General features: G+C 42.7%; 1 protein-coding gene across 3 annotated transcripts in view; it reads left to right on the forward strand.

Annotated features, from left to right (window-relative positions):
* Positions 1 to 7,749, forward strand: part of slc25a21 (solute carrier family 25 member 21) — a 140,830-nt gene extending 133,081 nt beyond the window's left edge. For all 3 annotated transcript variants that reach the window (XM_084182006.1, XM_084182005.1, XM_084182004.1), the window contains exons 9-11: positions 1,502 to 1,683; positions 2,654 to 2,706; positions 6,848 to 7,749. In XM_084182006.1, the coding sequence (XP_084038132.1) occupies positions 1,502 to 1,683; positions 2,654 to 2,706; positions 6,848 to 6,909 (297 nt within the window). In that variant the 3' untranslated portion in view covers positions 6,910 to 7,749. The remainder of the gene's footprint in view (positions 1 to 1,501; positions 1,684 to 2,653; positions 2,707 to 6,847) is intronic.
* The last annotated feature ends 4,457 nt before the right edge of the window (positions 7,750 to 12,206 follow it).

Here is a 12,206-nt window from a genome sequence, read left to right on the forward strand (position 1 = left end):
TAGAGGGCCTGATTCCCAAACAAAAGTACATTTTGTTGAATGGAAACGTTACCATACGCCAGACTGTTCCCCGTGTATAAACGCCAGCCTGTTCCCCTATGGGCCCTGGTCAAAAGTAGTGCACTACGTCTGGAATAGGGTGCCATTTGGGACGCATACTAGCTTAACTTCCATGGACTAATTGAAAGCAGACAATGTGTATTATTATTTCAGGAGGAAGTTAGTTATACAGTGGAGTAGATGTGGAAGCCATATAACTGAAGCTTTGTTTATTTGGTGAATTCACCCCGGTCTGTATGATTCTGGCATTTATGGATGGCGCTTATGGATAGTTATTATCATGCATGAACTGTATTAAAGTGATCATAGAGGGAAAATTACACAACAAAGAAGTTGTGGTCTTAGGCTTGGTTATCTTAGCCTCTGAGAGTGATCCTTTGGGGAAAACCAGTCATAACTCTATTTAGGAATTTTTCAACTGACTCAGAATGGCTAGTATTTAGACGGAATCATTATGGGATGGTAAAAGGGGGTCATATAAGTCTTACTATGCATTATAACAGCATCATAATGCGTTATACCTACCTGCACGATTGACTGGAGTTGAGCCTGTTTTAGGTGAAGCTCAGACCATTGTGTAGCTACAGGACAGGATAGATATAACCTGCTCCAGCAGAGACAGGCTGGGCTGATGACCGGAAATTTTTATTGCACTTCAAGCACTGTAAGATTAGCTGTTATTTAACTCAGCAGCACTCAGTGTCCAGATCTTTGACAAGATAAAGGCTTGACCAGGACCTGCATTTCAATAGGCTACTGTCATTTGTAAAAAATTATATATATCGTGATCAATTAACCTTCAGAGTTCTCTGGGCCAACCGGGACTTCTCTCCCTCTCTTTCGTACAGTAATACACAGACACACACACAGTAATACCCCTGTGCTGCAGAGAGAGTCACTGCCCAATTAGACTAAATTGTCCCCATATGCCTCCGCCGCTCTGCAGTCTGCCTGCATGAACCCTGTTTATAAATCCTCTCTTTCCTAGCAAGCGCACGAACGGACATGTGCTTCAGCTCAGCCAATCAGAGAGGTGGAAACTGCAGTCAGGAAGCACACATTTTTTCATCACTACACCATTGAGATATATAGATATCACTAGATATCTCTCATGTTTAGCAGTAATAAAATATATATTTGCAGCAGCCCAAAATGTTTCCTATAAAACAAATGACCTGGAGCAGGCAGATAACAAGATAGAAAAATATGTCCAGGCAGATATATGAGGGAGGAACATCCATGGATACAGCTGCAGCACAGACCTCTGTCTCTTTAGTGAGCGTCTCTATACCTCCCCCTATCTCTCTCCCATCTCTCGCTCTTCTATGTCTCTCTCTCTTCTCTTTCCCTGTCTCACTCTCTCTCTTCTTTGTCCCTGTCTCTCTCTCTCTCTTTCTCTCTCTCTGTTCTATGTCCCTGTCTCTCCCTTTTCCCCTGTCAGGACCCAACCCTGGAGTTCCTAAGGAAGTTTGCTATTGGCCTGGCCTCAGGAACCATCTCTTCCTGTGTCAACATTCCCTTTGACGTGGCCAAGAGCCGCATCCAGGCTCCCCAGCCCATACCGGGAGAGATCAAGTACCGGACCTGCTTCCAGACCATGGGCCTGGTCTACAAGGAGGAGGGGTACGTATGCCGCGCTGAAGTCAGGGAGGTTGCCTCAGCCTGGACTCCAACCCGTGTCCAGCGACTCAACCCCTTAGCCATTACGCCAAGAGATCTGAACCTCTTGATGAGGTTCCTAGGTGTTGTTGGGTAAAGGTTGCTAAAGTATGGAGCAGGGACACAAGCAGACACAGGCTGGTGCAGTGACACATAGGTATTTGTGGTAGCAGTGGCCCCTGATTCACTCCCTCTCTTCCTGTCGTCTAGTGTATTGTCGGGGCCTAGGGGGGCTGATGCTGGAGGAGGAGGAGGAGGAGGAGGAGGAGGAAGAGGGAGGGAGGGAGGGAGAGAGACTCTGCCCGCTTCGTCCATTCCCCATGCTCTAACACAACACAGTCGCAGCTAATTAGTGATCCCTATGGGAGACGTCGTTAAGGCTGTCCTAACGAGCTGCGCGGCGCTCCGCGGGTCAATCTAATCAGACAGAGGGGCAGGGAGGAAGTGGGTTGAGCCTTATTAACGCCATCAGTGGCGGGGGTAGGAGGCGGAGTGTGGGAGGGGGGGGGGTGACGGGTAGGGGAGCAGGAGGCAGCCAGCGCCAGCCAGGAACACTGATCACCTTGAATGCATTAGGGTTAGTGCAGGTAGTAGGTATACCCTTAAGTTACACTACACTAAACACCAATGGCTATTAGTGCGCTCTCTCTCTACCTGACCTGCGAGGGAGACAGAAACAGGGCAGGCAGCCGCCTCAGCTAAGCCCAATAATGCCAACACTCGTAATTACAAACACACATGTTCACGCACGCACATACACTCACACACACTGTACAGGGATTTAGAAAATGATCCCAGTATTATTTATTTTGAAAAAGTATGTCATGTAATATATTTTTTCTTTTTTGGAATGTTAGGATATGAATGTACTAAGACGTCATGCTGTTGCCTCTGTCAGTTCTCCAGATATTATATTATTATATTATTTCTCCAGATACTTGGCGCTGTACAAAGGACTGATCCCCAAGATCATGAGACTCGGACCAGGTGACGTTCCTCCAACTATTCAATTAACTTTCTTCCCAAATGTTTGGTCATTACAGACTGACAAATAATAATATTGCATTTTTATCAGATGAGCAATGTTTTTGGTAAAGAGAAGTATGCTATTTGTTACAGTACATCTTGAATGTTATGGCTAATTTAAGATGTAGATTACGTCTTTCATCATATCACTAAATGAGAAGTTGATTATACTATATTATAGATCTTTTTAATCTAGATGTGGTCATTGCTAATGATAGCCTATCAATTATCTTGGTATAATAGTTATTACACAGCATGTCCCTCTAAAAATCAGTCTGGCAACTCCATAGGGCTGGGCGGTATACTGTATTTTACGATATACCGGTATTGATGACGGACCGGTTTGGGTTTTTACTTTATCTTCTACACTGAAAAGAATATACACTACCGTTCAAAAGTTTGGGGTCACTTAGAAATGTCCTTGTTTTCCATGGAAACATGCATGAAATGAGTTTGAATAGGAAATATAGCAAAATTAATAGGAAATGTAGTCATTGACAAGGTTAGAAATAATGATTTTTAATTGAAATAATAATTGTGTCCTTCAAATTTTGCTTTCGTCAAAGAATCCTCTATTTGCAGCAATTACAGCCTTGCAGATCTTTGGCATTCTAGTTGTCAATTTGTTGAGGTAATCTGAAGAGATTTCACCCCATGCTTCCTGAAGCACCTCCCACAAGTTGGATTGGCTTGATGGGCACTTCTTACGTACCATACGGTCAAGCTGCTCCCACAACAGCTCAATAGGGTTGAGATCCGGTGACTGTGCTGGCCACTCCATAATAGACAGAATACCAGCTGACTGCTTCTTCCCTAAATAGTTCTTGCATAGTTTGGAGCTGTGCTTCATTGTCCTGTTGTAGGAGGAAATTGGCTCCAATCAAGCGACGTCCACAGGTATGGCATGGCGTTGCAAAATGGAGTGATAGCTTTCCTTCTTCAAGATCCATTTTACCCTGTAAAAATCTCCCACTTTACCACCACCAAATTTTTTTACATTTACATTTTTAGTCATTTAGCAGACGCTCTTATCCAGAGCGACTTACAGTTAGTGATTACATATTATTTTTTTATACTGGCCCCCCGTGGGAATCGAACCCACAACCCTGGCGTTGCAAACGCCATGCTCTATCAACTGAGCTACATCCCTGCCGGCCATTCCCTCCCCTACCCTAGACGACGCTGGGCCAATTGTGCGCCGCCCATGAGTCTCCCGGTCGCGGCCGGCTGCGACAGAGCCTGGATTCGAACCAGGATCTCTAGTGGCACAGTTAGCACTGCGATGCAGTGCCTTAGACCACTGCGCCACTCTACCCCCAGACCATCACATTGCCTCCACCATGCTTGACAGATGGCATCAAGCACTCCTCAGCATCTTTTCATTTGGTCTGCGTCTCACAAATGTTCTTCTTTGTGATCCGAACACCTCAAACTTCTATTTGTCTGTCAATAACACTTTTTTCCAATCTTCCTCTGTCCAGTGTCTGTGTTCTTTTGCACATCTTAATCTTTTATTTTTATTGGCCAGTCTGAGATATGGCTTTTTCTTTGCAACTCTGCCTAGAAGGTCAGCATCCCGGAGTCGCCTCTTCACTGTTGACGTTGAGACTGGTGTTTTGCGGGTACTATTTAATGAAGCTGCCAGTTGAGGACCTGTGAGGCGTCTGTTTCTCAAACTAGACACTCAAATGTATTTGTCCTCTTGCTCAGTTGTGCACCGGGGCCTCCCACTCCTCTTCAATGGCTGTGCGAAGTTGATGGTTATTGGTGACATGTCTTGTGAGTATGCAGGCCATGGAAGAACTGGGACATTTTCAGCTTCCAGAAATTGTGTACAGATCCTTGCAACATGGGGCTGTGCATTATCATGCTGAAACATGAGGTGATGGCGGCGGATAAATGGCACGACATGGGCCTCAGGATGTCGTCACGGTATCTCTGTGCATTCAAATTGCCATTGATAAAATACAATTATGTTTGTTGTCCGTAGCTTATGCCTGCCATACCATAACCCCACCGCCACCATGGGGCAATCTGTTCACAACGTTGACATCAGCAAACCGCACGCCCACACGACGCCGTACACGCTGTCTGCCATCTTCCCGGTACAGTGGAAACCGGGATTCATCCGTGAAGAGCACTCCAGCGTGCCAGTGGTCATCGAAGGTGAGCATTTGCCCACTGAAGTTGGTTGCGACGCCGAACTGCAGTCAGGTCAAGACCCTGGTGAGAAGGTGAGCACACAGATGAGCTTCCCTGAGGCGGTTTCTGAAAGTTTGTGCAGACATTCTTTGGTTGTGCAAACCCACAGTTTCATCAGCTGTCCGGGTGGCTGGTCTCAGACGATCCCACAGGTGAAGAAGCCGGATGTGGAGGTGCTGGGCTGGCGTGGTTACACGTGGTCTGCGGTTGTGAGGCCGGTTGGACGTACTGCCAAAGTCTCTAAAACGATGTGTTAGAGAAATTAACATTCAATTATCTGGCAACAGCTCTGGTGGACATTCCTGTAGTCAGCATGCCAATTTCACACTCCCTCAAAACTTGAGACATCTGTGGCAATGTGTTGTGTGACCTTTTATTGTCCACAGCACAAGGTGCACCTGTGTAATGATCATGCTGTTTAATCAGCTTCTTGATATGCCACACCTGTCAGGTGGATGGATTATCTTGGCAAAAGATAAATGCTCACTAACAGGGATGTAAACACATTTCTGCACAACATTTGAGAGAAAGAAGCTTTTTGTGCATATGGAACATTTCTGGGAACTTTTATTTCAGTTTATGAAACATGGGACCAACACTTTACATGTTGCGTTTATGTTTTTGCTCAGTATATAACGGTATTTGAATGTTTGGTTTGTTAAATGTGATACGACGTGTATAACGTCCATTTTTATAGTTTACTTCGCTACTTGAGTCATCTCTCTCCGCTCTCTCTCTCTCTGTGCCGCTTTCCACACAGACCTAACCCCGCCCCCTGTCACTCAAGGAGCTCATTTGTTGTTCCTTGACCACGAGACACTTGCGTTCAGTCTGCATGGTCAATGGAGCACATGCATCAATGTTGATGACAACGATGCTGTTTTCACTTTGCTTCATATTATAAATCCACTAGCGTTCTATAATTATACTATTCGTTTGTGTTTCTTACATCTGCAAACAACTAGTTTGTCTTTTCTTAGCAAGTTGGGTCTAAATCTTGTTAGATGCTAATGCTAATGGCTAGTTACTTGTGCATGTGACATTAAAACTTGTAACTGAAACTGGTATAGACCTAAAACAGCATGTTGTTTGTGCAACAGTATTTTCTAAATCAAAGAGGAGTACGCGAAGCATGAATATGTTAGCTACATGAAGTAGCTAAGAGAAAACATTCAATGTAGCCAAAGATTATAATGTCCCCTAGGAAACACTTATCAACACTTTGGTTCCTACCCTGTCACAATAACTTCTCCCTGGCATTTTCATTCATTGTCATGTCAAACAACACTGTATTTAAAGTGCCCACTATTATATTCTAACTATAGAATTAGAATAATCATTCTATTTCCATGATTGCAACAGTTCACGTAAGTGTTTTGTTCTAAATCGCAAGTCAAATCGTAACTTTTGGTTAAAAATAAGGCCTAGATTGTTTGCCCATGTCGTGCAGCCCTACATGGCCGTGTGTAAATGATCTCAAATGAGTGCAGGAAATGCAGAAATTGATGAAACTGCTGAAAATAATTTTGGGTTGAAGTTGAATTGAACAGTATAAAACAATCAGAATGGAGAAAGACCCATTGAAGTCACTTAGAATGTATGTGTTGCAACCCTAGGGTCACGCACTACTCATAAAGGCCATATTATTATTATTATTATTATTATTATTATTATTATTATTATTATAAAGCAAATGTAGAACTTTTATTATTAAAAAACATAAAATACTGTCAAATACCGTCATACCGTCCAATTATTTTTAAATACCATGATATGATATTTTGGCCATATCGTCCGGCCCTACACCGCCACACACAGAATTAGATAGATGACATTATTAGTATTATAATTTATAGTATTGTATTAATCTCTATGCCCCGTCGTCTCCTCCTCCTCCTAGGTGGAGCTGTGATGCTGCTGGTGTATGAATACGTATCTGGATGGTTAAATAAGAACTGGTGATGAGAAGAAGCCCAGCAGCATGCCTTAAGGTTCCCACCAGGCACCCTGATGATGCCCACCAGGCCGTTTACTGAAGCGCACCAGACAGCTGCCATAGGGGGCCTGCTCTCTCAGGTTCCAACACCCACAGGCCCCCTAAACCCTGTGACCTCCAATAGACTGTCCCATACATACAACTATAGTACGACCAGAGTGCAACCATAGTACAACCAGAATACAACCGTAGTACAACCATAATGCACAACTACTGATTTAACACTTATCTATTATCCATATTACAGCCATACAACGTCCAAGCTCATCTTCCATTACAATCAGTAATAATCCACCTAGACAAATCAAGGCCCTACCTTATCTAATACACAAACATTATTGGGAACAACTTACACTCATAATTCAATACCCATGCATGCCATTACATACTGTGTGCATAGATGAGTCCTATATTGTGTCTCGCTGCCATACTAATGTAATCCTATTTAACATACAGGGGGTTTAAAGTCCACTTCAAACTATTACCCACAGACACAGTGTTCCAAGCCCAAATGTCCAGATTACACACACACTCTCCAACCACAGTGCCGTAATTCACAGACGACTTCACATAAACGGAATCAAGCACTGGATGAAACCTCCAGTAAAATTCTGCAATTTTTGTACACATTGAATAGAAATTACAAAATCGTCATAGAAGACAATAGAGACTCACATTGATATCCAGAAAAATACTTGCTTGAAATAGTTTGTGATTTTAATGTATTTTTAGATAGAATATCTTTTTCAAAGTCCCCATGAAGCTGCCTACTTGTATGTGACAGATTAAAACACATCAAACTTGAAGTGTGTGTTTGTGTGTGTGTGTGTGTGTGCATGTGTGTGTGGGAGAGACAGACGTGTGTCTGAGACATGTGTGCATGCACGCATGCTTGTGTGCATGCATGAGTGTGTGTGTTCCTGTCAGCCATAGAAGCTGTGTTAGCCAAGAGGTGCCTTCATATCAGTCTCCTCTCCGGGCCTGTGGAGCTGGCTGAGTCACCTTGTGCAGCTTAGCTTAGAATAAGCTAAAATAACAACCTCGAGATATTCAAATATTTTATCAGAGAATGAAGTCTACAACACACACTCTCATTCTGCTCTATATCTCTTGTAGGCACTCTCTCACACACACACACACACACACACACACACACACTCACACACTCACACACACCCACACCTGTGGCTTAGCCTGGCTCCTTCTCTCTCTCCTTCTCTCTCTCCTTTCTCCCCTTTCCCTGGAAGCAGTCAGCAGTAGGCTATGTTGAGTCAGGTTGCTATTTGACACTCATCATTAATGTGTGAGCTGCTCTCTGCCAAAATGGAAAGGCTCCCGGTTTTGCCCAGAGGCCCACTGTACGGTCGATGATAGACTTAACAACTGAAGGCTGTGGATGGATGGAATTGTAAATGCTTAACCTGTTCGCTTCGTAATGGGGTGTTGATGCATGTGTTTGTTTGGGTCTCGACTTCTTGCAACGTGTTCGGTACGTGTACTGGAGTAACGTAGCAACGCAGTAAACTCCTCCCTCCTCACACACACATACAGGCATGCAAACTGTAACACCTTCCCCCTTACTGAACATATACCGCCACGCTCTACTCTGGCCTCGCCATTCTCCGTTCCTCACCCCCCCCACCTGTGTATGAATTCCTTGCTCTCTGTTGTCTGTCTCCAACGCTGACATGTCTTCCTCAGAATGGCCTATCCCTGTCTCCTCTTTGACAGCCGTGCAATCATGAGAAAACATGCAGTAGCCTTATCACAGCTTAAATTAAGTAGCAGCGTATTCTTTTCCTACCAGGTCACAGTAGATATAGAGGGAACTGAAAGATGAAAATACTGTATCCACAGTATTTGTAGGCAGTGTTGGGGAGTAGTGAACTACATGTAGTTCAACTACATTTTGCAGTAGCTTGGGTGTAGTTTAACTAAATTCTAATCTAGGTAGTGTTTTCAGTAGTTAATAAATTTTTTGCCATGTAGCGTTGTAGCTAACTACTGGAACTACACGCACTGTTTTTTGCATAAGGAAAAGACAATGCAATCATTTCCTTTATTTTTCGGCATCAGACCTGCCTCATTCTCACTTGAAACATCGTTTTTTTGTGTGTGTTAACATATGACCCCAAAGTGATCTGTTCTTGCAATTTGTAGTATATGACATTTCAGATTTACACATGATCATTTATCACTAAGTAGTTAAGCTGTAGTGAACTGCTTTTTCAAAGTAACTTTAGTTAAGTAAACTATTATTTATTTTTTAAGTGTAGCTTTAGTGTAGCTTAACTTTTTTCAGTGTGAAGTAATTGGTAGCTTGGTAAACTATATTTTCAGAGTAGCTTCCCCAATACTGTGTGTAGGATCCATACTTCGAGTTTGACGGTAGTGTTCTGTGCTGACATGGTTAAAAATGGAAGGTACACTCACCCTAGTCTCTGAAAGCGTCATGCCACACACACACACACACACCAGATGTGCAGAGGTTTGGCTCCCCAGAACGGATCTGCTCATTTATAGTTTTTACTCACCTGTGTGTTTAAACATGCTGTTTTTAAGACACATAGAAAACAATCGGTCTATTGTCACCTTCCTTTTAAAAACTCCAATGAACAAGAGCACGGCTAACCCCATGTATTCCAGTAGTTGTGTGTGTGTGTAGCACCCTGCTCAGTGTTACTTTTGTAGACAGCGTGCGTGCATGAAATGTACTCTTAACCCATGTATTCCAGCAGTAGTGTGTGTATAGCAACCTTTAGTTCGAGCTTGTGTTGTTTCTGATTGCGTGGAGTGTCGTAAAGATAACCATGTGACATTTGGAGGCAGACTCAACATCATTAATTAACAACACATGTTTTCTTTCCCCCCTTCATTCTTAAAATGACAGTTCCCCTATTAGACCTCACTACCATAACGTTTGACCTACATTACATACATGAAGAGTGGCCAGATTACACTAAAGAGAGCCCATAGTATTACGTCAAAAGATTTTATAGTTGTTTACAAACATTTTGATCATAGATTTTCTTGCCGTTAGTCTGGCGTTGTTTTGTTTTAATCTGTTTTTTTCTTCCCACTATTGTAAAGCGGCTTTGGGTCATTGGAAAGCGCTATATAAGTCCCATGTATTATTATTATATTTTAAAAGCAATGGCTTTATTTAATGTGGTTATATTTTTGTTTCGTTCCTATGAGCCAAAAGTAATGGACTTTGTCCAAGAGTGATGTGTTTTAGTAGTTAAGAAAATCATGTTTCTCTTGTTTTAGTTGATTTGTCAGTGTATATCAACCCAGACTGTGTAGCAACCAATCTTTTCACACCTCTCATGTCTTAAGGTTGAGCGCAATGACTTGTTTGTTCTTCCTGTTGTTTGATGATGGATTGAAGGGATTCTTAGTAGGGCTGGTACAGTGTATGTTTATCTCACTGTGAAACTCTGTGGTTTTATGCACAGTCAAAAACAACACTACGATCCCAGAGTAGTAGTGCTGATATAGGATCATTCCCCCATCCTCGTCCCCGTCCATGCAATCTGTCATTGGAATCTAAAAGGCAAAACAGATCCTAAATCAGCACTCCTACTCTGAGACTCTTTATACATACGGCTCCTGATCATCTCACTGCATCTCTGTGATGTGGTTCACGTATGGTCAAAAACAACACTAGGATCTCTGATGCAACGGTCCGTGACCACTGGATGCGGGGGAGAGTGCTTTCCAAGTCAAATAAGCACCGGCCTGCAAAGGCACAGAGGGACTGTTTATGCTGTAACACTGGAGTGCTGGGATGTTGGGGACTTGGGCACCCATCCCCTTTCCTTTGTATGTTAATGTGTAATAGCTCCCGAGTCCCATCAAGCTTACACACACTTCTCTCTCACACACGCACACACACACATATATATATATACACACACACACCTCTGAAACCTCCATCCTTGCCCATATAATATATTAATGATGTATACTTTGTAAAAGAGCTGCCATGTTTCATCAAGCTCACATACACAGACACACACACACACACACAAACAAACATGTACACACCTCTCTGCAGCACAACCTCAGCCCGGTGCTGCTGACCTGCTGTTCGCTAAGGACTTAATGAATGTACACACTCTAGGTCAGGTGGCTGGTGACCTCACAAACCACAGGCAAATCAGTCTGTCATTGTCAGTACTAGTCTCTGAGTTGGAGTGCAGTCGGTTTGCTACTCCAACATACATACATACATACATACACATACTCTCTCTCTCCTCCCTCCATCAGCCCCTTGATCAGACAGACACAATGCCATTAGAGGCACAAAGGCTTTTACTTATACCTAGAAGACAAAAACAGGTACCAAAACAGTGGCCTTGTGGTTAGAGTGCTTTACCCTGTTCATGTCAAACACTTCTTGAGACACTCATTGAATCACTCTCTTTTGGTCACTTTTTATGCACAATATTCTCAGATCCATTGAGACTGAAAAAATGTACTATTAAAAACCATTTGAAATGTATCAATGTGTATCTTAGAAAAAATGTTTTTAAAACTACAACAAATAAATGTTATCTACGCCAGAAGCTGTGTAGTTTAATATGGGTAAAGATATTATCCGTAGGAGAAGAAGGTTACAATGGTCAAAATTAATTCAGCACATGCGTAATTGGAATGCGGCCTACCTATTCAGAGTCAAAATGCCATGAAGGGGAAAAGGAGAAAGAACGAGATTTGTTCTCCATGGATTGCGAAACTGTAGAGCACCCGTCCGCAACCTTACAACGTTTTTCCTAGCCCAAATTCCAAGTGAAACAATTTTATATGAGACAGCCTACATATACCCTCTGCCAGGACATCACTACGCACGATGCACTATTGGAATTACGCACGCAACATGCGGTCCTTCTCGCCTCATGGCAAGCGAACATTAGGTTGGCAACAGAAAGTAGCAACACACAGAGAACGTTTTGAGAAGTTATTGTAAATACTGTAAATGTTCTGCCATTCTGACCCTCGAGTCGTAGCCAACAAATAGCCTAATATCACTGACACATTTTTACGATTTTATGACCATCAAAAATCTTTCATGTAGGCCTAAAATGTATCATATTATTGCATATATTTATAAAACACTTGGTTAATTTAGTACAAAGACGCGTGTGACTTTTAAAAGTGTGTAGAATATTATTTCACGCAGAAGGTATTTTTTGATAGTCCTCCTAACACATGAGTTTTTGAAAGGTCTTTGAAACAACTGCTACAATTCAGGAAAAAT

Source organism: Coregonus lavaretus (assembly GCF_964263955.1).
Source record: "Coregonus lavaretus genome assembly, chromosome: 18".
NCBI lineage: Eukaryota > Metazoa > Chordata > Actinopteri > Salmoniformes > Salmonidae > Coregonus > Coregonus lavaretus.